General features: G+C 44.1%; 1 protein-coding gene across 6 annotated transcripts in view; it reads left to right on the top strand.

Moving 5' to 3' along the window:
* Positions 1–27,502, top strand: part of sox5 (SRY-box transcription factor 5) — a 223,638-nt gene that overhangs the window by 110,250 nt on the left and 85,886 nt on the right. For 4 of the 6 annotated variants that reach the window (XM_070991609.1, XM_070991614.1, XM_070991613.1 and 1 more), the window contains exon 1: positions 24,204–24,459. The exons of 1 other annotated variant lie outside the window; for it this stretch is intronic. In XM_070991609.1, coding sequence (XP_070847710.1) covers positions 24,383–24,459 — 77 coding nt within the window. In that variant the 5' untranslated portion in view covers positions 24,204–24,382. Of the gene's footprint in view, positions 1–24,185; positions 24,460–27,502 lie in introns of those variants that run through there. One more of the 6 variants, XM_070991610.1, reaches the window with a different exon arrangement.

Raw genomic sequence — 27,502 nt, 5'->3', positions numbered from 1 at the left:
CCACAGTCAGCAGTAAACCTTTGAATTTCCTGGGTGGAAGGCTGAAAAACCGGCTTGTAACAAGTGATGTGTAATCTATGCAGGACACTCCAGTAAACTTTATAAATGTTGCAGAAGTTGCGGATTTCAGGATGAGCTTGATCGTTTCTCAAGCGTTCATACGTTTGTTGCAAATGGATGTGTGTGTGTGTTTGTTCACGTGGGTGCGCACTGTATATGAGAGTGCAAAGCTGCAGTGATACCACAGTGAGTAAAAATGCCAGAGACAGGAATTGAATTCGATCAGGCCACTCCAGGAGCGACGTGTGTGTGTGTGTGTGTGTGTGTGTGTGTGTGTGTGTGTGCGTGCGTGCGTGCGTGCGTGCGTGCGTGCGTGCGTGCGTGCGTGTGTGTCAGCCTCAGGTGTCCAGCTGCACAACACAAGCTAGCTGAATGTCATGCACAGATTCACACACTCAGACCTTCACAAATGCTGTATTTTCCTGCCTGTCGACCTTTGGTTTGTCCGTCCGTCTGCCTGTCTGTCCGTCCGTATGTTTGGTTGTCCCTCTGTCGGACTGCATGATCTGTCTGCCAACATGTCAGTCTGGCTGTGTGTTTGTGTACTTTGGAGCGACTGAGCTGCTGCAAGTTGAGGGCGATGAAGAGTGCGAGCCCGAAGACAAGTGGTGGCGGCGGTGGGGGTCACTGTTTGAATGTGGTTTAGGGATCAAAGAGTCACCTGATCTGATCAGCTGATGATCTGCCTGCTGGACCAATCAGCTGATAGCATGCACGGTTGCACACATGCGTGTGTGTGAGACACATAATCAGAGTGCATGTGTACATTTCTCTAAGGCTTCGTACATGCTGATGGGTCGCAGAGAATTCATTCATCAGACAAGATCAGGCAGACATTCACATACAGAGTGCAGCACTTCTGGTTAAAATCACATGTGCCCAAGTTCACTTGTGTTTTAGTACACACACCGCCTATTCCTCGTCCCTTGCGTAGCGACGGTAGCTCTTGGTCCCTCGTTGCCGATCAGAGTTGCTAAAAATGTTGCTCTGTGCATGACTACCACCTGCTGTCTACCTCCGTCTCCTCCCTCCCTCCATCCTCCTCCCCTCCCTCTCCTTCTCTCAGTCCGTCTGCCTCTCTCTGACTGCCTTGTGCTTGTTTGAATTCATAAAGTCATGCTTTCTTGTACTCTATTTACAACGGTTTAATGTGATCTAACGAGACCAGATGAAAACAGCAGCAATCATTTGTCATTGGTATCCAGATGCTCGCCGTTATTTCCCTCTGATTTTCTGGACCTCTGTCAGGATGTCTGACGATGGGGCCTCATCCTAACCTTCTCGTAATTATTTTACCTTTTGTTGCGTTTCACGTGATTTGCTTCTCTCCTCTTTCCTCCTGTTTCTTCCTCCTCTCTTTCCTCTTGTTCTCGCCTCTCCTCTTTCCTCTTGTGTGCTCCTCTGGTCATCTCTTTCCTCTTGTTTTCTCCTCTCCTCCTCTATTTCTCCCTCAATCTGTCTCTCTGTTCAGTATGCAGTGCTGAGAGGGCATCATTACGGAGCCCGTATTTGAGTCATTTTGATTTAAGCAGCCAGACAATGGCCTGTTGATTGAAGCAACCAGAAGGCAGACAATAGGGTTCAATTCTACATAATGCGCCACCATTTTTTCTGAGCTCCCCGTTTTCAGAGAAGGGCCCCGGCTCTCCATTGTGCCTCTCCCGGAGGGAAAAATGGTGCTTGGGGAGGAGGAATATTTTCCCGTGGTATGTCATTATTTTGCAAATTTCTATTATCTCATCATGTTGTCTTCATTGTAATTGCAGCTAATTAGGAGGCTAGTTAGGAGCCTGGGCTTTGAGGCTGGCTCGGCTGCTGAAAGGAGCCCACCGATTATGGCCCCGACAAGAGGAAGCAGGAGAAAAGGGGAGATTAATGCTGTTACCCAGGAGACACTGGCTTCCATCTGCGGGGAACAATGCAGTTTTGTTTTCTCCGGGATCCTGCTCAGATCAACAGAATGGGCTAACTCTGCTCTGCTCTGCTTGGCGACAATGCCCAATTCTGTCTTACCGGGGCTCGGGCAATTCGCCCCCCCTCCACACAATTTCCCCCGCCAACTCAGTCACTTTACCTTCCCTCCCTCCTCCTCCTTCCCTCCCCTTCGTCATTCTTGCCACCTTTTCCTCCGTTCAGCGGGCCCTCACTAAAAAGCTTAGCGGCCTCAGTGAGCCAGCCAGCGCCAGTGACTGAGAGCTCTCACACACCCCCAGTATCAGATGAAAGCAGCGCGATGTGTGGATAGAGTTCCCAGGTTGCGGGAGGTCGTGCCCTTGTCACACACAGAGCTGCAAGGTTTTACTCCGCAATCCCTGCCGAGTTCCAAAGCACTTAATGAAATAATATACTCCGTCGCTTTTGCTCTTTCTTCTTCCCCTCACTCCTTCACTCCACACCAACCCTTCCCAACCCCCCAACACCGCCACCACCTCCCTCACCGGGCTGAGGCAGGCCCCTTGTCTCAGAGCAGGGGCCCCGGGGCCCCTAGACACCTTCTTTGCAAAGAGAAAGAGGGAATACAATGAGAGAGGGAGCCTAGTTTGGTACAGTACAAACACACAGAGCGCAAGCAGGCTAGGAGAAATGAAAGGCCTTTGTCTGCCTTTGTCAGGGGGAAAAGGACACTGGGAAAGAGGGAGAGCGGGCGCTTATGGACAGACAGAGACAAAGAGAGGGAGACATGGAGAGGGAGAAGATAGCAGGCAGGATCACATGACTCGGAACATTGTGATCCGGAGTGAGAAAGGTTTGGAGAGGAACATCTCTCCATCTGGTCAGAAGCAAAAAAAAAAAAAAGGGAGACCGATAGAGAAAGAGACAGGGAAATAGAGAGAGAGAGAGAGAGCAACACAGCGAGGGAGCAAACAGAGAGAGAATGAGAGAAGGTATTGAGTAAGTGCCAGCGACATCTGCTCCCGTGGGCACAACAATAAAACTCCCTCTAGATCAGCCTCACACCATATATGTTCGCACAATGCATTGGCCTCAAAGGCACAAATAAATATGTGTGTGTGCGTGCGTGCTTGTGTGAATGAAGAACGCTCTTATGTTCATGAAGTCTGCCCACTAATCTGTTAAACATTCACCTACACACAATCTAAATTAGCTCAGCGCAAAGAAAGTCGTCTGGTCTGGGTTCTTAATCTTTCTAGTGAATCATTTTTTTTGCCTCTTTTTTCAGATATATTGACCCGAAGTTCAAGGATGAAATGATCCTCCACGGAAGTTGCGATACATTTCGAGAACTCCTGAATTGCTGCATTGGCAAATAAGTTGTGGTGCCTCATGACTCCTCAGAGCAGAATGGGATTCTTCTATGTGACTCACACATACCGTCTTTACTGTAAACCCACTCCTGCTTCGGACTCCAGATGCTCACACGGTGCCTCCATGTGCTCTCACTTTATTAATGTTGTTCTCATTATTTACATACTCTGTTTTCCTGCAATCTGTACTGTTTTTTTCATATATAATCCAACCAGAGGAAAGGGTTGTGTGGTATTGTAAGAAACAGCCTACTTAAGCATCTTGTTTGGAGATAATTACTGCTGAAGTTGCCTCGCTGAGTCGTCCCCCATTAAATCCACACCGTAATAGTAAATAGCAGTTGTTTTTTAGTTAAGAATTAGAAAAACATATGGCTCTGATATGGTGCCATTTAGTCTGGAAATGAATAGACAGATGTATAGGATCTGAGCATGCCTTTACATAGTAGCCACACATTCTGTGATAACGAGCCAAAGAAACACTATTGGTACAATTAAACATGTTCCGTGGTAGATAGCGTACAATGAAAGAAATCCCTGTATAATTTCCCGCCATTTATTCCTTCAGATATCTTGCCTTTTGTACACAACAAATGCTTTGTATATATATTTTCCTGTTAAGTGTTTTTTGGCCAAGGACCTGTTTTTGGCCGAGAGATGATTGAGGAGAAAAGGACTTTTTTTTTTTTTGAGTTGAGCTTTTGAAAAGTTGGACCTGAATAGTTGGAAAGTTATATGTACCTGCATCTGAAAAAATGCAACAAAACTTTAATCAAACAGCTTGAAATCCTAACAGATTCTGAAAGCGCGCAGACAAGGTAATCTGTGTTGTTTAGGGACCGTGGCGTGCCCCATGCGCCATTTATCTTTGTGAGGAAAAATTTCTCCCTGTTGCGTTTAATGTGTAGTCAAAGTGGAGAGGGCAAAACGCTACTCTCTAATTTTGCATGTCATCTCTCTCCAAATCACTTCAAAGATGAGGCCCTTGCCAAAGATTTCCTCCCTTTTTCTCCTTGCCTTTTTCCTTTTCTCTCCCCTCTTTCTTTTCCGCCTTTTCTTGTTCCCCGAGTTGCAGTTGTCACCATCGCTTGGCGCCAGGAAATCGTGGGCATCTAAACAGCAGCACACAATGTCGTAAAAAGGCTCTAGAGTTTTACTTTCAGATGTCACTCCAATAGCACACATCTGCTACGTGCCGTGCATCTGCTAGGCTCTCCCATCTCAGAGAGCCGGGAGTGCTGATTGAACTGAAGACAGAAAACATCCTCATTATCGCGGGCAGTGAGCGAGCCGGGCTCCCCAAAAACCCTTTTAATGCATTCTCTCACTTAACTGCCGCCCAGTGTTGTGAACGCAAGCATGTACTGTACATGCGACACACACATGTGTCCGACTTCAGTGCCAGTCACCCCTGCGTCACAGACAATAGTCAAACACAGCCATTGTGTCTTAGATATTCGCTCAGCAGCTTGTCTGTCTGCACTGGACCAACAGAATGAACATAAAATTTATGGTATTAGCTTTGACTAAATTATAGTTTTTGTTACAATAAATATTTCATCACATGAAAAGAAAGAACCAAAAAATGAGTGCACATTATGAAGTGTGCCGATGAAGTTTTTGATTGGACCATCCTGTCTGTTTATCTGTTTATCTAAGATATTAGAGCAAAGATCCATTCTGACTCTGCCTTTCCCACTTTTATCCCATCCCATCATCCACATATGGCACAGTAGCCCATCAATCTAACTCCTCTACAAGCTCTAAAAACAGAGAACAACTCACTTTAAATACAGTTTAAAGAAGTTTGATGGGAGACAGCAGCATCCAGCTGAGTAACACTGTTAAATACAAGAGGGCACACTACTGTATGTACCCAAAAGTCTTAATTGAAATGCATTCAGTTTGTGCTATTTAATGTTCTTTTTTTTTCTGAAGATCTTGTGTGTCGACGCTTCAACAAATTCATGCCCAGCTGCTCGGTGCTTCCAGGTGCTTCATTGTTGGGATGTCTAAACAGGAAATAGCAAAGGGCAACCAGACAATATGAAACACACTCGTCCTTCTGAGGCGACGTCATTTGTTGAACACAAGCTGAGCAATCAGTGACTGTCGTGGAAATCTGGAGTGGCACTGGGGGTGGCCAATCAGATTTCGCTATACGACTGCCTCCCGGTCTCTCCTTTGGCTCCACCTCTGCATTTGTTAAATGCTGCCACCAGCTTCCATCGTCAAGAATCAGTTTGCCTGCTCTCATCCTGCCCAGTCCATCACAGAGCAGTGCTCCACAGATAACCGGAGCCTCGGCTTCTCACCCTCACCTACCGCCACTGTGGTCATTAGCGGTAACTGTGGCAACCGTCGCTAGTGTCAGACTTTAATGGCCACATTTCCAGGCCTGTTGTCAGTATGAAACAAAGCCTTTCCACGTCCTCTGTTAATAGCAGCCCCTTCTCTGACTCAGTGTCACTATTCAACACATACACCATCCCTTCACTTCTATCGCGATCTGCTGATCGGGTAGTCTGTATCATGCTTTTTATTCAAAAGATCTGTAATAGGTATCCTTTTGTTCAAATTCAAGCGCTTTATTGTGTTAAATTTGTTTATGGAACTTATCCCTGTAGCACCTTCTGTACTCATCATCACTATTACAGGCCTCCGCAGACTTATGGTGAAGCATTAAAAAAGGGTTAGGGAAGGCAGAAGTGGGCAGGCCAGCTGAGTTTGAGTGTGTGTACGCTGTATTCGCTGGCGGAGGTCAGCTGAGGTCAGCTGTTCACCAGGTTAATATCTACAGAATGAACTGAGGACGCAGTAATAGAGTGATAACAGGACGGGGGTTGGATAGAAGAGGGAAGGGAAAGAGAAAACAGTCTGAGTTGAGAGTTGAGGAGTGAAACAAAAGAGAAAGAAGGAGAAGGCAAGGAGATCAGGGTATCGTGCCAGTTTAAGGTGAAGTGGGGACTGTGCATGGAGGGACAGAGGGGAGGCAGTGGGGTTGGATTAGAAAGGGGGGGGAGAGATGGTGGAGGAACTATGAAAAAGGAAATAAATCAGTATGACAGGTGAGGAGGCAGTAATGGAGGTAAAGGAGGGCAACTGATAAGGAAGGGATGATAAGGAAATAATCAGAGGAAGGGGTATCCTTACAGCTCTGCACTGAAGAGGGTCTCCTGCAATCATTTATACTGCGTGTCTCTGTTTGGTAAATGTGAAAACTGGCACTCCACCAATTTTACACGTCCAACTCAGTGAACTTGTCATGGGAAGTAGCACTCATCCTGTGAAAACAGTTGTTGCTTTGGAGGAGCTTTGTCAAGTCTGAGAGAATTACTGAAGTGACATCGTTTGGGTAATCTTAGTTTGGGCTCGCAGGCCACACATTTCGAACAGAAAGCCTGTGGTACAGGCTGGAGGTGTTGAGCTTCAACGGCACGGGTGGTGGAAATAGGATTGATTTGCATTACGATTACATTATTAGAGTTTAAGGACTAAAAGTCGGAATATCATGACCTCTGCTCTTTCAAGTAAAAAACTCTCTCTCCTATAATTGCTTTAATTGCTAAGCAGGTGGGCAAAATAAGTGCATGGAGCATGGTGTATACTGGGTTTGTTTTAATTTAGGCTGAACTACTTAGCAGATTGGTACATATATACCCATATAGATGATATGATATGATATTATAATGTCTGTCGTTTGGGTCGTTGTTGCATTGATGTTGGTATCAAGTGTTTGACACTTGCCACAAAAGCACTCAACAGTATGATTTTTATGTCATGTAGAGATTCACTGAAAGGTAGTGTCTTTTATTCATTTGCATTTTGGAAGGTCCAAACTACACCATTTAGTTTCAGTGATAATGTCACACAGAACCTTTTTGTGCAGCAGCAATGCTAGTTGCTTGCATTGCAGTGGCGAACGCACACTGCTTCTCCTCACTTTTAAAAAGTAGGTGCATTTGAATGTTTGGATTTTTCTGCCTCATTACAGCGTGAGATTGATGTCAGAATAACTTATGCATACGAGACAAACAGCGCAACCAGCAAATTAGGCTTCACCTTATTGCCTTAAAGAGCATTCCACATCAAGAAGAGCGATTTTTAATGATAAATTCAAATGTTTTTATGTAAATATTGTTCTATTTACATTGCAAGTGAGCGGAGTGAGTCCCCCGGTAGGCAATTCATAACATAAGGTGAAGACAGATGAGAATCAGAACCTCTGGACGGGTTAAATGATTAGATTCCTACTCAAACACAGCTGTGTGTGTATGTGTGTGTGTCCGTGTCCGTGGCCTAATGACTGCGCTGTCTGCAGAGAGTGGAACACAGGAGGGAATTAGTCGTCATTGCATATCAAAGGCTTAGCCATTAGAGACACAGGGTAGGGTCTTCCTAATGAGAGGGTGGTACCGGTGTGCGTGCTGGTGTGTGTGGGAGTCTATGGTGCTTGGTTGGGTCACAGTATATGCATACTTAGACACACACCTTCGAATGCTGCCTGCTTTCTACATATTGTACCTGCTATTTAGAGAAAAGGTACAGATCACCAAAACATGCAGCTCAACACACACACCCGACATAATTCATAGAAACGCACAGAGTGTATGTACGTACACCACAAAGACATCTTCTAAGACGTAGATGAAGTCAGAGGCACACACACACACACACACACACACACACACACACACACACACACACACACACACACACACACACACACACACACACACACACACACACACACACACACTGTGTTGCCAGGCCCCTCTGGCAGGCCTTGCCGTGCCTCTCAGTGTGGCATGGCGTGGGCAGAGGTGCCAGGGCTTTGTGTGCCACGCTAGATCAACGCCAACCATTGCACGAACAGAGCACACAGCGCGCCCGGGGGTACAGGACTCACACACCCACCTACACCTTCCATACATACATCCATCTCCTGCTATTTATTCTTTCCCTTGTGCGTTCGCCTCACTCTCTCCTCCCCTGTATTTCTTTGTGTTGATGTGTGCGTGTGCGTGTGTGTTCGTGTAGGCTGATTGGCGATGCCCTCTGTGCCATCTGCAGCAACCCCCCCCTACTCACCTCCCACCCTTCCCACTCATCACAAGGGTGGGCTTAACCATCTGTGTGCCAGTGTGTTCCCACAGTGAGAAAAGGGGGACTTTGGGGGGGTCATAGTGGTGGTAGCGGGGGTTGCCACAACAGACTCACAGATAAAAAAGCAAAACAGCACACAGTAGTGTATGTTGATAAAGGATTGACACGTGACTGACCGTCAACATAAGGTGGTCAGCGGCGAAAGCACAGGCGGTGTCATCTAATGCATGCTGTAGCTTCCAAGAGGATTCTCTTGTAATCAAACTGATGGAGGAGAAGATGTGCAGATTGTATGCTGTTTTTTTTTTTTCTATAATTTAAGCTTGAAGCTGTAGTCCAGAGGGAGTCAGAGAGCGCAGCAGCAAGATAAATGTCAACAAGTCCACAAGCGACAACATTATAAGAAGCCAATAGTGAGGGTAAAGGGTCGAGGCTCCAGTGCCCTGATGGTATTCCTGTGGGTAAAGATGCCTCGTGGATGGAAGTGCTAAGAAGAGAAACTGAGTCCAGATGACAAACTGCACTTAACCAGTACATGACCACATAAAGCAGGGGTGGGGAGCCTTTTTACTATCAAGGGCCATTTCAGATTTTACAACATCCTTCGAGGGCACCCCCAGACATTTTTTCGTGGGATGGGGCAGCAGTTGTATCTGAATTATTGAACGCGCATATCACACTAACCTCTGCGTCTGACTTGAACTGCTTCTCTTTGGTGAGACGTCTGATGTCACATGGTAGTGATGATGACGATGCTACTCGGGGCTGGTTTTCCAGGTTTTGAAAATAATTGCTAGTAGGTCATTGCTTTGCAGTTCTTTGATTTCATGTTGTCAGGTTCATCAGCTGGTTCCACATGAAACGTCTTAGCTAATATGTTCAGTTCTTTGTGTTTACTTTTCATGTCCTCAAACCTGTCACCAAACGCCTGAAGGAGTTTTCACTGCAGCAAATTCAGATGTCAGAGCAGCTTTTGTTCTTGCAGAGTAGGAAAACGCACAGTCTTTCCTCTATCCAGCAAAACTCGCCACAGCTTTAATTTCACTTCAAATGATTTCACATGTGAAAGCAGAGCACTGAGAAACTGGCTGCAGCTTGAGTTTCAGCTCTGAGAGGTTCTTGGTAATGTCCACCATGAAGGCCAAAACACACAGACACTTGCTGTCACTGAGTTTCCAGCTTCTTTCAGCAAGCAGCAGCAACAAAGCACTCCTTCACAAATTCTCCTTCTGAATGTGTTTTCAGCTTCTTGGCTATTAGCTTGCTTTAATACATGGCTTCACATTTATTATTAAACTGAAATCACCCAAACGGCTCTGATTAAAACTTTTCTTGTTCTGAATTGAAGCTGACACACACACAGGTTTAAATGGCTATTAGGGTAAATTCCCACACCCATGAATTGTTTGATTGTAATTAGTATCTGTATATAAATCGTCAGTGAGTTTCTTAGAGAGACCCCTGCACGTTCCATCCAGGGCTGCACTGACTTTACTGAATACTGAGCCACAGGGAAAGCAAAGGAACTGTCAAAGGACCTGAGAGGAATGGTACTTGAAGTTTAAAAATCAGGAAATTGATATAAAAAGACCCAGAGATTTGAAAATGCCAATCAGTAGTGTTCAAAGACTTGGAAAATTTGGGGTTCTGTTGAACCAAGACGCCGTCAGGTAGACCAATGAAGGTTTCAGCCAACCAAAAGTGCCAGGAAGACCACAAACAACTTCAAATTCACCCTTCTTTGCAAAATATGGTGCAGCTGTTTCAAGATGCACAATAAGGAGGTAGTTGAGCAAAAATGGGCAAAAACGCCACAAACATCCTGCTTACAGTATAACAAACAGCACTGAGACAAGACCCACAACTTCTGGATCAACATCATTTGGAGTGATGAGACAAAAATTTAGTTTTATGGTCACAACCATAAACATTATGTTTGGAGATCACCAATGATGAAAATACATCACCCCCACTGTGAAGCATGGAGGTGGATCCCTGATGGTTTTGGAGTGTGTGAACTACAGCGGCACAGGGAATTTCGTCAGAATTGATGGAAAGATCAATGCAGCATGTTATCAGAAAATATTGAGGGAAATTTGCATTTACTAGCCTGGAAGCTGTGCATGGGACACACTCGGACTTTCCAACATGACAGTGATCCAAAATACGAGGCCAAGTCAGCCTTTCAGTGGCTACACCAGAAATAAGTGAAGGTTATGGAGAGGCCATGGCAGTCTCCTGACCTTAATATCACTGAGATCTGAAATGTGCAGTTCACACAAGACAACTCAAGAATTGTATTTTGCATAGAAGAATGTGCAGCTTTTCCACCTTCTCTGGTGTGGTTCATTTGTTGCGCGAAAGCAAAATGGACAGATTTTGTGATGGTAGATAGATGATTTTAGCATGAGCCACTCCTAGTATGTTGGCAGTTCCCCATTGAAAAGTAGGTGAAATGTAGACTGTAGATATCCTCCCTGTACTGTTCCAGCCTAATTTGACTAATAATGCTCATTATCAGCTATTTCCGGGTTAGTGCCTTGTGGCACCAGAGAGCATAAATACTCATGAGGAGCAGTTAAGTGCAACACAAATCGCTGTCAGCCACCAGAATATGGTTTCATCTCTTGATGTGTCCATCAAGTGACGATGGTGATGCAGGATGAAAGTCGGCGACACTGTCCAATCAATGAGGAGACAAACAACACAAATGAATATGGGAAACAAAGAGAAATTCCATATTTCCATCGTTTTCTACCTTCCTAATATTCGCATAACAGCCGTGTATGGAAACACATTTACTGGCATTTTATTTTATTTTCTGGAAATTCTGTTAAAATGTAGACTCCATTTGGACGGAGACCAACTAATGTGAACACGAACCAGACCAGAACTAAAATGCGTCAATGTATGTATCATTATGTCTCATTTTCGTCCTTGGTCTGGACCAAATGAACCAAACTACAGGTGTGAAAGTGACACGTACTGTATGTACCAAGGTGTGAAAAGACTCTCTCTGTTCTGTGTAGCCTCAAGTTTTAAAATATATCTAATAATGAAATCAATTTAAAGGAAGAAATACAAAGCATGCATTAAAAGGCCATATTTGGAAGCAGTGACTTAATGTGCACGCCTGTGGTGATGTTTGCATGGTCTTAGGTCAGACGAAGAGCGCACAAACACAGACATCTGTGCTGGCTACACATTGAACCCGTATTGACATCTGATGTAAATGGCCTCTATAAAAAGGTGGTGAGTTGTGGTCTGGTAATGACGGTGTGTGGGTGTAGGCTGCGTGCTGCTTGACGGAGGCTGCTGAGTTGTCAGATGTTTAGGAAGCTTGCCGCATGTGGAGTGGCCACAAGTCAGCTGGGTAGTAGCCTTAGACCTCAATCAGCACTGTTCTTTTTCTCTTCCTTTCCTTTCCTTTCCTTTCCTTTCCTTTCCTTTCCTTTCCTTTCCTTTCCTTTCCTTTCCTTTCTCTCCGAATCCTTAACTGGTTTTACTCAACGTCCTCGTTCTTCATTCACCATGTCACTGCTTTACTTTGGCTTTTTATGTCCTGTCTCAATTCACACTCCTCCCACCATGCAACAAACGCACATTTCACGAACGCACGTGGTCGCACGCGCACAACAACGCTGTGAAACACAGAAAAACAGGCATATTGTTAACTCTCCCGTGCGCGCCCCGCGCCCTACCTGCCCTTCTGTAAACTACACACACTCACACATACTCACACACTTCTGTCTCCATTGTTCTTTATCACACATGCCCTTGAAGATGAAAAGAAGGAAAGAAAAACTCTTAAGCGTCAAACCTCACACCCAGTCTGCTGTGCGATAAGATTAGATTTATTTCGCCAGCTGTGACACAGAAAATGGAAGTGGATTATTTAGTAAAAAAAAATGACAGAATTAAATTAAAACTAGTAGGCGTTATTGTTAAGCAAGGAACAGAGGGGGCTTAAATATATAGGCTCAGCATAGCCCTTAGGCAGTGGATAGCACAATCTCCTCTCCTCTTGTTCTCACCAATGGACTTAAAAAACACACATATAAACAGCCTTCCAGGACCACAAAGCCTGTGTAGAAAATCAGAAAATCATTTCCTCTTCACTCTTCATTCTCTCTCTCTCTCTCTCTCTCTCTCTCTCTCTCTCTCTGTATCTTTTCTTCTGTTCTCTCTGTTGTCCCCCTTCTCCCTCAGAGCAAGTACACAGGGGGCTGCCAGTGCGCATCAATCCAGGGTTGAGCTCGTGCCTTGACGTGGAGAAACACAAAGTGCAGAGATTTGGTGCATAAACATGTGTGCTCTTTAAAAAAAAAAAAAAAACTGCTACAGCGAGCGAGGAGAGGGGAATGGTGCCAAATCCCCCCATTCAGCCTCAGACCGAAGGAGGCAACATCCTGACAGCTTTGAGGTGGAGGGGGACTGTGTGTGTGTGTGTATGTGTGTGTTAGTTGGGGGGGTTATGGGGATGGAGGAAGAAGGGGAAGAATGAAAAAGGGGGAGAGAGATAGCAACTGAGGGAGAGATTGCGATGGAGGAGGAGGGAGATGAAGAGGTACAGAGAGAACATCAGCTCCTGGGGATAAGAGCAGAGCTCATGGAGTCTCAGAGTGATAATCCGCTTTATTTTTTCATAGTTCAAAATGTTTTGCTGTTCCCTATCTCTGTGATATAATGAGACTGGGAATCAACTTTTAGTTTGTCCACTTACTTCTGTCAGGAAAGAAATTTATGCACTTTTAAAAGTTGCGTCTCCCCCTCGCTGCCCTCCCATTCAGCATGTTTCCATGCACAAAACAGCTTCATTGCTGTGGATATCCAGATGAATTGCAGATAAATTAAAGGATTTGCATGGTATTCAGTGAGAAGTACCTTAGCTCTTCTGGAGATGCTCAAATTTTTGGAGTTTCAGGATAATTCAGATTTATTACATTTTGGGGCTTTTGTCGCTCTGGTTGTCACTTCAATTGTTTGCCATGAGTTTAGCCAGATACACTAAACCCCTTTATTTGGAGGGAGAAGAAGTACAAGTGTCAGTAATAATCCCTCATTGCGCAGACAAAGCAAAAATGTGAACCAAAGTTGAACCAGGAAGTTGTTCGTTGTTTGCCGTTGTTTGTTCCCTCTAGGTAAATATTGCTAGTAATACTGCCAAATCATCATATGACTGCACTCTTGGCCCGTCAGACTTCTTATTTGCATGTGTTTCTTCTTTTTCTAACAAATTTCTTTGGCAAATTCAGTGTTATTATTTCCAATCCCAATGGTGGACAAAGATACAGTACCCAAGTTGTACAGCACGAAAGCCCAAACCAAAAGATTGTAACCGCATCACCTTAATAGCACATGCACAGAAAAGAGTGACATTTGTAGTAAGAAAAGACATCTAATCTGGCTTTAGTGGAGTTATTAAACTATCACACTGACAGTCCCCATCACCGTCAGGTATCTATCTCATATTTGCACAGGTGGGTGCTTGGTACATGTCCGTGTCTTTCATCCAAGCACTAAAAGCCTTGATGCTCAGCCACTGCTTGGAGCCAACAGGACCCCCCCCCCACACACACACAGACATCTGATTCATTCTTACTCTTTTCTCTCAGCACATTGATTTTAGTCCGTCAAAGCCTTTAGTTTGCTGTTAATTGAGGAGAGAGGAAGAGTTCAAGGAAAAGTCTCTGTTGCGTCTGTGTGTAGTCAGGTAGCAGGACAATTGCGGTGTGTGTGCTTGTGTTCACTCACGTATAAACACTTTTTTTGTGTAATTCTCTGTTTGCATGTGTGTATATGTGTGCGTGTCCAAGATGTCTGGACCGGTCATTTTTTTGTAAATCATTCACTTTTTATTTATCTTCCCAGGCTAGTCTCTCATTAACCCTGCTGTGACACAGACTCCCTTTCATTCACTTCTTGCATTGTCCTCTCCAGCCAGTTGCTCTCTCACAGCACCAAAGATTACTAATAAATAAGTGACACCAGAAACAGTCTATTTTCCCTCAGCCATAATTAACTGATGTTTTCAAGGAGAGGAGAAAAAAAAATCCAGCTAATTAGGCATGAGTTAAGATTTGCACAAAGAACACAGGCCGTTAATTAATTTTCCACACAGCCATTGTCTGGGAGAAAAAAAAACAGCTTTGTTTACAGTGCAACTTTTGCCACAGCGGTTAGAGCAGTGCACTTGCTGTGGGAGCGCAGCAGGGTTAGGTCTGTTGACAGTTTCTCACACACTGCAGTCCATGTCCAGTAACCTTGAGCCACAGCGGCAGAGAAAGAAATAATTGTTCAAGACTGTCTCTGAGTCGGACAAAGGAGAGGGTGGACTACAATGCTGTCAGTCAGGCGAGACAGGAAAAAAGCAAGTGAAGAAGACAGATATGAGAGAATGAATATGACCCATCGCTAATTGCCTCTTGCATTGTGCTGTTGAAATAAAGCCGTGCCGCTCCTACGATGCATTTTCAGGAGATGCAAAGTTGGCTAAATTCGCAGGTGCTCTCAGTGCAGCTGTCAAGATGGCAAGTCAAGATTTACAATTCAGAGCTTTGAAATGAAGAAGTCTGTAACCCAAACCACAAGAAACCATTTCATTTGTCCAGGTTTTGAAATATCTTTGAGACTTCTGCCTCCAACACAATATAATGAAGGTCAACGGTATTTTGTTTGTGGTTTTCACAACATTGAAAAGTGTCTTTTCAGCTTTAACTCTAACAGACGTCAATTTTCATTGGAACTACTTTTCAAAGAAATCAAAACACACCAAAGAAATAGAGTTGTTTTAACAGCACGAACGCAATTCCAAAATTTTCTCGGTGTGGTAGCAGACATTTAAAAGACTGGTTCAACATTCTTGGAGTCTCAGCTGGTCGCACGGCGAGCTCATGGTGACGCTAAAACGCCAGCCAAACTGTTTTCACTTGCTTCCAGTCTTTATGTTAAGCTAAGGTAATCAGCTCCTGGCTCCAGCTCTATACTTAAAGCAAAGATATAACTTAAACCCATTTTTATGGTGAATTTAAGCGAGAAATTATGCATCTAGAAGAAACCAAGGAAAATGAACCTGAATAATATCTGAAATCACTGATAGTTCAGTGCGCGTCTTCATGCCAGCAGTGAATCTGGTGTGCACTTTACCTCACATTATGAACACAACCATACTTTGGAGGTAAAAGTGTCAGGGAGAGCAGTTTGTTTGTCTGTCTTTTGGTCTCTCCCTGCCCGTTTATCTGCACAGTTTTCCTGCCCAGGCAGGGATTGATGGTTTTTGGAGGTGAGCAGACGCCAGACAGACACACATAGAGTGAGAAAAAGAGTTGCTTGTAAGTGTAAATGAACACGCACATGTCTACATCCATGTCACCGCATGTCAGTTCAGGTACCACAGGATAGAAGGTGTGTGCGTGACTGTGTGTGGATGAGAGCGGCCTGAGCCCCCGCCTGTATTAAGAGGGCCCTGGCAGCAAGAGATAGCGTCTCTATCTTAATGGCTTCTGCCGCCTGCCACTCAGCCCTCAGACGGGGTCCTCTGCCTGCACGTGTCTCCCCACGATAAAGCCACTTCACAGCGGCTTGCACCTCTCCACACAGTCTCTCCTCTTGCAGGAGAAAGGAGTGAGAGAAGGAGAAGAAAAGATGCCAGAGGTATTGATATACGAGCTCACCCTGAGACTGAGACGAGCTGCAAGCGAGACAGAGAGAAAAGGAGCATTCACGCCACAGGCCTTCATGCTCAATTCCAAATTGTTGATCATATCTGATTTTTTTTTTCAAAGTCTGTCCTTAGATGGGACCTGGAATATGATATCTGATGCAACAATTTGTAGGGTAACAGTAAGACATCACAACTATTTTTGGATGTCTATTTCTCTGCATGTTTACATCCAGTTTGGTTCTGTGCATTTGACTTTCTGGATGAAGTCAGGTGTTGCAAGTTTCCCATCTGGCTTTCTTTCCAGTGTTGTGTCTCAGTGTCATTCACGTATTAAGGCAGGCTCAGCTAAAGCTGCCGTTGGCGCCAAAGTTCTAACTGTCAGGTGAATGACGTAAGCTTTGACTCAGTCCACTGTTATTCCACTGGTAGCTTATCCTGGAGGAGCTGCACAAGTTGTCAGAACAGCAGTGAGACAAACTTAAGCACTCCATCATGACAGTGCACGTCCGCTTGAAGAGGCCGTCTTACATTAAGGGTGCGTTTGACATGTTGTAAGTAGAGGATGCCATATGTGAATGTGGCAGTGCAGCTTGTGTTGATTGTCCCCAACCAGCTCACAAGCTTTGCTTAATTTAACTGCTAAATGTGGCGCATGCAGTAAAAGCAGCTATTTGAAGCAGCTCAGCAGTACTGTAAGAAGGTCATTCCATAAAGGTGAAGAGACGCCACAGCTGCGTCCCTATTACCACGCAGAGTGCTGATATTGAGTGATTCTGCATTCAACAGAACTGTTAGCGTTGAGAGTAAGTAGACTTCCCAAAACAACACAATCAGCCCCAACGACTTCACATTCAACATGCAAAGTCCACTGGAGGCTGTAGTAATTAAGATGGGAGCAAAGGAGGGAGATCTCAGGGAGAAGGTCAGGGAGGATGATTAGGATCTTTTCCAAAACCCAAACAAGTCATTTTTCTTCTTAAACCTACCCAAACCTTAGCGATATGTAACATAACAGCCCAGACAAATGATGTCGCCCGGCTGATCGGCACCTCCAAACAGAAAGCACTTCTGTGTGTTCCTCTGGAGCGATATGGTCAAAGACTCCGAATAAAGCAAGGTTAAGAATGACCTGTCTGCCTCAACTCTTTATTTCTACAACATCTGCATACAGATGCGAAGCGAAGGGCTCACTGCGCTGCCATTGAGTGTCAGAATCATACAATAAAAAGATAATTCTGAATAATCAATCCTCGATATCAAACAGTCGTTCATTACGCCATTGCTGACCATTGTCGTCTTGTTGTGAATGGCTCCGATTGAAATTTGAAAAAAACATCCCACGTCCCCTGAATTTTGATTCAAGGCATCACAACACAGCAATATTCAACAAGCCCCAGTGCGCTCATTTCTCCCCGATTTAAATGCAAACTATAGTCATTTTCTAGATGTGATCTTGCTCTTCCACAGAAAACCCTCTCAGGTCCATAACTACTGATTTGCCACATTGTGCCCAATGTGTGTGTCCCAGCATTTGCATAATATGGTGCGTGAATGTTTGTGAAAATGTGTGGGTGATGTGTGTGACTGTATGTGTGTGTGTGTGTCTTGGTGCTTTGGGGTTGTTTACTGCCGGTCTCTCCCTGCCCCTGCTCATGGTCGGCCCCTAATGCACTACAGCTGTTAGGGTCCCGACACAGGGGCCTCACATCAACGGTTTCATTGTAATGGACTGTGTGTGTTGTGTGTGCATTCTTGCCTCTCCATGTCTTTTTTCCTGTGTTGTGAATGAGTGTGTGTGTTCTTGCAGCATTGTGAATTTTTGCTTTTCCTCCTGGGTATTTTTTCCCCCTTGTCTCTGTGATAGTACGTTGTATTGTGTGTGTGTGTTGCATATCCTGTCCTTAAGCGAGCAGCTTTGTCATACCTTCTCCCTCCATCTTTCTAAAAACACAACTCAGATTATGAACCTATGAATCACTTAACAAAACCCTTTTGTTTCAGCCCAGGTGAAAGACTCTCTTTTCATTTTCTTGCCATTATTCTCCCAGCGCACACAATGCACTCCAGTGGCCTTGTTCATTCATAGTCCTCAGCAACATGTTTTAACTGCAGACGGTGGCTTACACCTGACAGGCTGGTTGCTCCAGGAGAACCGTGTGCCCAGCTTGTTTACATTTTTTCCCCTTCATGTTGTCTCTCCATGCTTTTAAACGCTCTTTCTTTGCCGCACGGCTCCCTGAGAAACCCTGACCCCAGGCTGCTTGATTCCAATCCAAGAAAAACTTTTCTGTGTATGTCATACAGTCATTGTCGGGCTTTTGAATTCTCCTCTGTATCATTTGTATATCCTATATGATCCATCGTCAAGTCAGACATAATCAAGGCAATCAAGTCCAGTGTAAGCCGTAGTCTGTTAGTCTATTCAAAGTACAACAAACTCAAGTCTCATCCCTATTTTTCTCAGCTTTCTGTAGCTGGGGGAGGAAGGGCAGGTCAGCACTGCTCCGTTATGTTGACCGATTGCCGTCGAGTCAGCCGCATAATGGAGAAATTAGGTTTCTGTAATGCACAAATGAGGTTATCATTGGTTTTGCAGCTGTTTGCAGGGTCAAGGAGAGATGCCGTTTCCAATCGGGGCTCAATTTAGTCAGGGAATACGATTAGATTTAACCCTTCCAGTGTATTCTCTCCATTTGACCATGAATTAGATTAGGTAAATAGAGAAGTAATGCTGCTGCTTGTTGTTGACATAGACAGGTTCATATTGCTGCATTATAGCCATGTGTGTGCATACACATACACGAATATATACGTAGTTATATAAATTTGAGCGATGTAAAGGTAGGAATTAATATCTTTGTTGACCGCGTCTGCTTAATGGCTGAATGTGAATGTATTTCTGTGTGTGGGTGGGTGTCTGAGAGATGTTTTCCTACATTTCAAATTAAGATGGGGTCACATAAGTGCAGCTTGATTTCCCGTGATACTCCCAGCCTCAGTTCCACCGCCTGTTGCTTTTGAGAAAAATGTCTCACAGCTTTTTTCAGAAAAAATAAATAAATAAAAAAACTCACAAACTTACAAAAACGTACAGTGCATCTCCGTGAATACAGCTAACACCAAATAAGAGCTAAGGTCAAGTTTGATCTGTTATCAGATGCTGTAAAAGGTTTAATTCATGTCAAAAAGGAACTGGCACTGACTCAAATATTACATCATATTATGGATTGATGGTTCAAGGGAGGTTGTGTAGGTGGGATGAATGACTTAAGTATTATTTGGCGTCTTTTCCCCTTTTATTTCCCCTGAATTAGCTTCAGCTTTGGAAAAATCACCTTATTACATAATGTCTGACAGTATCCTGTGTATTCTTCATCAAATTGTTACAGCTATCATGTGAAGCTTACTATGCTATACTTACTTTACTATTTTATACACGTTTACCTACAATTAGACATATCATATATGTCTGGAATCTCCAGGATCTCCAATACAATTTGAAAAAAAGTTGTGGTACACTCATGGGATTTAAGAAATAAACTTGCTTAATGGACTTTGTGGTGAGATTGTTTTGGAAAATATTGTTTCTGTGGTCAAGAACAAACTTCCAGTCTCATATTTTGAGCGTATATTTAAGTGCTAAAATGACATAGAGATATCATCTGCTAAGGAAGGTTGTGCGATCCGATTGAAAGCTCCAGAAAAAAGCACAAATCATTTGTTGTCTTTCTTGGAGTTTATTCTAGCGCCTGCAGATGGACTCCTCCTTGCTGTTTCGAGTGTGAGATGGCAAGAAGAGAGCCCAGGACAGGGGAAGCTGTCAGGTTATACACAATACATTATCTTCTAAACAGGATGACATTACCATCAGAACAATGTCAGCACAATAGGCACGTCATAATGTGTTGTTCAGTCAGGACAATGGTCAATCAGCAGCTTTGATCATGCAGGATGTTCCCTTAATCAGTCCATAATAACATACGTGGTGTCATGGTCAGCAGATTAACACACACACACACACACACACACACACACACCTTATCAAATGACATAGTTAATCATTTGGTTTTAAGGCAGTGAATGCTCACGACTGAGTCAAGAGAAGATGAAACCATTTGGCTTACAATTGAGGAACAGAGAAGATGAATAATAAGAAATCCCATTACACAACGTATGAAAAGATTCTAATTTTGTAAATAAGTGTGTCTGTGTGTGTGTGTTTGTGTGTGAGAGAGGAACTGTACAGTAGATGTGTGCTTGCCTACAGTAGGTACAGTGACCGGGCTCGGTTTCTCTCCCTCTTCCCCTCTGTGTGTGTGTGTGTGTGTGTGTGTGTGTGTGTGTGTGTGTGTGTGTGTGTGTGTGTGTGTGTGTGTGTGTGTGTGTGTGTGTTGTGTGTGTGTGTGTGTGTGTGTGTGTGTGTGTGTGTGTGTGTGTGTGTGTGTGTGTGTGTGTGTGTGTGTGTCAATGTCTGAGTATGTGTGTTAAAGTATCACAGAAGTGGCAGTCTGTCAGCTCTGCTTTTCTCTGTGCTCTCCAGAACAATAGCTGGATTGGCTGTATGTGTGACATGTAGACCACACAGCCCTAATAGTGACTGACAACACTAAGGGCTGCAAAGCAGCATGCACTGTTCAACACTGCACAGCACAACACACACACACACACACACACACACACACACACACACACACACACACACACACCTGAGGACACAATGGGTGTGAGTGATTGGTGAAGGTTTCAGTCACTTTGTATATGTGTATATTGTGAGTGCCTCCGTGTGTGTGTGCTCATTCATGCACATGAGCCTCAGCATATGTTCTGTTGAAAGTGTTCAGCTGTATTCTTGTAACAGAACTGTTCCATGTCGCAGAATCAAATGTCTGCTTCTCACTACATCAAAACAAAGAGAATAAAAGGGCAGGGAACTGAAGTTTGTTAAACCTTTACTCTCTCTTATTTGTCATACTGTGGCCTGCCGTGTTCGTCCTTGTCATTGTTCTGTATTAATACCTAAAGGCATGGAACAATCACATTGAAACTTTTTAATAAAGCTATTTAAACTGAACAAATCTTAGAATAACTATATTTAAACAGGACATGGAGGATGGAAAGAAAGGGCGAAGATGATATAGATCAAGGGTGGCCCAACTTTTTTGATTGTGGGCCAGAAAAATACAGCCCAAACAATGGTTTTCAACCAGCTACACTGCAAGGAAATCAGTGTTTCTAGACCAGAAAACCCCATGTCCCGTAGAAAATCAATTTTCTATTGAGATGCAACACTATTAAACATTTTGTATTCCTGCAGGAATAGGCAGAAATTCCCAGATATTTGTTCCTGTGAGCCCTTAGAAGATGAGGATGCTGCGTGTAAAGCTGTAGTTCTGTTGTTAAGATGTAACAGAACAGGAGGATATTGGTACATTATTGGTTTCTGTGCCAAGAGGTTAAGACGGAGGTGATTTGACTAAATTGCGATATGACATTGTTCAAAAAAGAGTACAAAATAAAAGCCTGGAGAGGGCAGATGAGGAAAGGGAGCAGGCGGTCTCGTGGAAGCGTTCAGACTGGTCCTTCAGGTCATTCCTGGAGATATGTCATGCGGGATGCTGAAGTGGAGAAGGTTTAATACTCATATAAATAGAAGCACAGAGAATGACTCAGTCAGTAACACTCACTGTGTCATGCATTTTTAACCCGACGATGGGAACGGCAGCTCACCTAATGGGAGGAAATTGCTGACACGTCAGGAACAAGCCTTGAGATGGCAAAAACATGGCACAGATAGCTGTCGGTCACTTCAGAGAAGAGGTTTGCTTGCATATGTATGTGGAGCCGAACAGACTCATCATTTGTGTTGCTGCAGCTGTGAGCCGTGACTTAGCCATGGCACATTGGAGCGGTAGATTACCTCAGTCCCATGTCAGTGATCTTTGCCAGTCATTGTCAGTCATTGTCCCCTTTACTGTCCTGAGATCAAGTAGCGGCTCCATGGCACAAGACTTGTAGACTGGCATCTGTGCTCTCATCACGTGCAGTGGAGTAAAAATCAAAGGGGTTAGCTTTACCTGACACTTGCTATTCCACGTTAGCTGACAGGTCCTCAACTCTCCGTGTGTCTGTTTTTCTAGACATAATGATGCTCTCTGTGGGCACATTGTCCAACATCAGTGAAGTCACTATCCGACAATAGTTTTCTGTGCTGGGCGATGAGCAACGGTACGTCGTAGCTCGCTGTTGTGGATTTTAGTTTGGCCACCTCACATATAGTTAGCTAGAGATAGATGAATCTTTATAGGATGACAGGATAGTGCCAATAATCTTGAAATGATGGATTCACATTCCTCGATTGTCTTTTAATGCATTAGAAATGTGATTCAGACCTTGAAGTGTGGCAGCACTTTCTATTAATCTTGTTTCAAGGTTTGTTTTACGTCCACTGATCTGTTTATTCTGTCAGCGAAGCCAGTGATGAAAAAAAGCACGGTGTGTGTCAAAGTGGAGCACAAAACGGTTTCACTTTACAGACATGGTGGAACCAAAGGGACAGTAAAAGAGGCTGGAACAACACAAGTTAACCAATTAAGCACGGATGAGTCCAAGGCATTCCAAATATGTGGTAAAAAGTATTACTTTTAGCTTTTCTTTGTTCGGAGCGTGAAAGCTACACTCTGAGGTGGATTATCATTTTGAACAGGAGTTTCCAGGCTGCATTTGAAATTGTGTTATTTCATAGACAGCAGTGCACTACATTACGTCAGGCTATGGAACATTGTGTCATTCAATAGCAGTGTTACAGTAATCCAGTGGCTGCAATAATCACCGGAATCACGACACTCATCACAAGCAAACACACTTTCAATCATATGAGATAACTTCCTGTTTTAAATCAGTATTATAATGCAGGGCATTACATGTACACACAGCTGTTTTTTTCTTTGCATCCTGGAGTTCAGGGACATTATCGTCTAATGACATTACTCTTAAAAACTTTGAAAAGGACAAATCAGTAAATCTTAAACTGTGTACATTCAGTAAGAGAATTAGGAGTGTTTCTTCCGCTCAGCTGATGCTCTGCCAGCCTCAGTAAAACACAGTGCACCATGTTCATAACTTACTTTATAGGCTCACAGCCTGTTTTCACATTATGTTTTCAGATTCTTTTAGAAACTGAAGTTAGTTAATAAGCCAATTGACAGCAAATTAATTGTAAATCATTTTGCTAATTAAGTCTAAGTTGTTTATTGAGAGAAAATTCCTGACACATGCTGGCTCAAGCATCTTAAAGTGGAGAATCTGCTGCTCCTCTCTCTTTTTTATGATTGGAAGTTAACTGTCTTCAGGTTATAAACTGTCGGCCGTCAAAATAATCAATTTCAGCGTCACCGGGTTGCAGCTGTAATCCAAAAGAAGCAAAAAGACATCTAAATCTTCTGGAAATTTGGCAATTTTTTAATTTTATCTCCTCATTTAATGTTGTTTATGCCTAAGAATTTCTGTTTGCATTGGAGAAAAATATTATTTTTCAAGCTGTCCCACACTTAAAGTCCCATTTAGACGAGCCGTGTTGTATAAAAGTGTAAAAACAGAAAAGAACCTGCAAATGTGAAGTCCACCTCTTATTGATTAATTTCCTTCGTGTTGCATAATAAAGTGCACGTGAGCTTGCAGTGGTCTCATCACTGTGAAGTGTGTGTGTGTGTGTGCATGATCTGTGACTGTTGTCTGAGTGTGTGAAAACCAAATGTACGAGTGTGTGTGTGTGTGTGTGTGTGTGTGTGTGTGTGTGTGTGTGTGTGTGTGTGTGTGTGTGTGTGTGTGTGTGAGAGAGATGGACTTGAGGAGGGGGGCAGCACTGCTGTGCATTTGCACTCAGGGAGTGATGAGCCCTCTGGTCAAATGGCCCCTCCCCTTTGCTCACACACACACACACACACACACACACACACACACACACACACACACACACACACACACACACACACACACACACACATACACACTGAAGGAAGCTCTGCTGCTGCTGGCCCTTTAAGAGCTGAGCCTAGATCTCACAGCTTACAGCGAGGGAGGGAGAAGAGGAGGGACAGAGGCAGAGAGAGAGAGAGTGAGGGAGGGTGTTCGGCTGAAAGTGTGTGAGTAGAGAGACAGAGAGGAACACAGAGAGAGAGAGAGAGAGAGAGAGAATCAGCAGTGTGTGTGAGAGGTTGAAGGATCACTTCTATCCCGTCTTGTTTTGGGGAGACTAACCTTGTTCATCTGAGCATTGTGGGACTGTTTTATGTTGTTGTTGTCGAGAGAGACGGACCCTTACTCCAGCATGCTCACTGAGCCTGAGCTACCTCAGGAGTGTAACAGGTACGTGACGCTTTCTCACACACACACGCAAACACACGCACACAGACACAAAGTCACCTACACACACTCACAAACACACACACTTGCGTACAGATGACAGAGACGGAGGACAGAACGGAGCAGGACAGAGACAGGGAGGGGAAGGTGCCGGGAGGATAGGAGTAGAAAGTAGAAAGGCATGTGTGTGAAGAGAAGACTCCGTCTGTGTGTGTGTGTGTGTGTGTGTGTGTGTAAAGCATGTTAACTGTTACAGCGAGTTAGTTGAGTTTGGCTGGAGTGTGTGTGTGTGTGTGTGTGTGTGTGTGTGTGTATGTGTGTGTGTGTGTGTGTGTGTGTGTGTGTGTGTGTGCGTGCGCGTGTGTGTGAGACAGAGAGATGTTAAGCAGAGTTGATGATTGACTCCTGTCCTTTTTGGAGAGATACGATATGCAAAGCTGGGGCAAAGCAGGCATAGTGTGTGTGTGTGTGTGTGTGTGTGTGTGTGTGTGTGTGTGTGTGTGTGTGTGTGTGTGTGTGTGTGTGTGTGTGTGTGTGTGTGTGTGTGTGTGTGAGTGTTACAGTAACAGAATTGATTCTCTTTTCCTCCTCTGACTAAGTTGTGTTGCTTTAGTTCACTACCTCAATAGACCAACTGCTTAAAACAGTGTTGGCGTGTGGGTGTGGGTGTGTGTGTGTGTTTGAAAGAGCGAAAAAGAGACACTTAGAGAGGTGTGTGTATGTGTGTGTGCGTGTGTGTGTCAAAGCCCTCTCATCATCTCATCTCCACTGCTCACCACAACTTTATTTACTTCTGCTTTACGCTGTCAGCTATTAATAAGTCTCCTTCTCTAACAGCCAAACGTATAAAAGTGTCATCAACAAGTCCAAAATATAGAGAGAATTTCTTTATTTGAAAATCCCCCCAAAAAACAGCTAAAACAAATAATTTTCCCAATCTGAATGAGACCCTGCCCTCCCGCTCAGCCTCGTCTTTTAAAATTTACTTAAACTTATTTTGCAATTTATTTTTCACTTAATCCTAATTCAATACATGCAAACCCTTAGTAATCCTATTGTCACTCTGCGTGTTGTTGTTGTTGTTATTTTTTCCTTGCCTTATGCTAATGTTAATCTCACTGTGCTCCTCTGATGTTTGTGCGGGCCTGCTTCATTTAGAGGTGGGAACCCTCTAACCTTGCCCTATTCCGACACTGTCAACACAAGTGGCTTTTGCCTGTGGAATAATGGCTGTTTGATGCTAATGCTGTGAGAGACAGATTATGTTATAATACCCAGCGTTTTAATACTAACACACACACACACGCCTCTCTCTCCCTTCGCCTGCTTGACTTTTATTGCATTAAAGTGGCGCTCTGTTTTGCCCGATGAAACTAATCTTTTGTTCCGAGATAAACTAGGGTCGATGGGGTTTGGGTGGTGGTGGTGAGGGAGGGGATTTCAGGGGCCCCTTTGAATTAAGAACACATTTAGATGTGGCAGAAATGTGTTTTTAATAAACCGTTCAATCCGGCAAAGTGGTTGAGGAGAGAAAAAAAAAAGATAACAACAGCTAGGAGGAATTAAAAATTTAAAGGATTACACAGAAAAGCAGAATGTATGGAGATAAATGCAGGGATTACAATGACTTAGGAGGAGAGCGCTTAAAACTCTTGCTTTCCAGTAATGCACTCCATCACTGTGGCTCTGGACGTGTGTGTGCATGCGCGCGCCAGTGTGTGTGTGTTCAGATGTGGATGTATGTGTGACCGAGAGAAGGGTATCTTCCATTCCGTGTGTGTGTGTGTGTGTTTGGAGTGTGTGTGTGTGTGTGTGTGTGTGCGCGCGTGTCGAGCGGCAGTCCCTCGGCGGAGCGGAGTGTGTGTGAGTTGCCAGTGTGTGTGCGCTCCAGCCTCAGTGGCCGCGATGCTCTCCGTTCCAGCGTCTCCGTAAGTGTCCGCTCGCCTCCTTCACCCATGCCTCTTCTTCATCCTCTCATCGCACTTCCTCTTCTTTTAGTTTTCAGCACTTCTTCCCCTCTCCCTCTCCCTCTCCTCTTCCTCTGAAATCACATTGTTGTAGAAATTCACTCGGAGTGACTTTTGACGGGAAAACAGCCGATGAAGAAGAGTTTGTCTGAGTTTCTAGAAGAAGGGTTGTCTGAAAGGAAATCTTTTTTTTTTTGAGAGGTGAGGAATCATCTATGATTTTTTTAAAATTTGTTGGTGAGTATGAGTTCGAGGGTTTAAAACATACATTTTTATTTTCATTTTATTTAAGCCGACAAAAGTCTTGCGATACGTTTTTTTCATCTCACCTTGTTTAGCTGGTAAAAAAGCACCTCGTGCTTTGACAAAGCTTGAATGTTGTGTGATATTATTTTAGATTCTAATTTTATATTCTAATTGTGCTTTTCGTGATTTGAACTATTTTTTTGGTCCTCTGAGCGCTCGGCTGTGGATCAAAATTTCCAGCCGAAGCTGAAAATAGTGGAAACAGACTGCCGTCGCTAACACGGCCTCATCTGTTCGCACAAACAGAACAGAAATATACACACAAGGAGAAACGGAGAAAGCCAAAAGCAACCAAAACAGACAGGAGAAAGACAGAGAACAGGAGACATTTGAAGGCGGTGGATGGAGGGATGAAGGGAAAAGAAACGATGTGGTCTCACTGACACATTCCTCCATGATGGACAGGAGAAGGAGCAGAAGAAGAAGAAGCAGGGTCACAGAAAAGTGAGAGTGCCAGAGATGACGGAGGGGGGGTGATGTTGGAGGGGGGGAGTTGAGGAGGAGGAGGGAGGAGAGGAAGGCAGTGGTGGATTTTCACACCCCTCCATTTGTCCTCTCCATTTATTGGGGTGTTTGTGTGCATGTCAGTGCGTTTGAAGAGGGGGGGGCAGTCAGCAGTGGCTGTGTCAACACTTTGAACGGTTTAAGCAGGACACACTCAGATACAATCTGACATTAGCCGTGTCTCGCTCAGCAACAAGGACGGCATCAGCAGCCTGAAGGATTTTGCTTCATTTCATTGAGACAAACATTCTTTTTATTTCTATCAGCAA

The sequence above is a fragment of the Chaetodon trifascialis genome, chromosome 22, assembly GCF_039877785.1.
Source record: "Chaetodon trifascialis isolate fChaTrf1 chromosome 22, fChaTrf1.hap1, whole genome shotgun sequence".
NCBI lineage: Eukaryota > Metazoa > Chordata > Actinopteri > Chaetodontiformes > Chaetodontidae > Chaetodon > Chaetodon trifascialis.
This window is presented reverse-complemented; position numbering and strand designations above follow the sequence as displayed.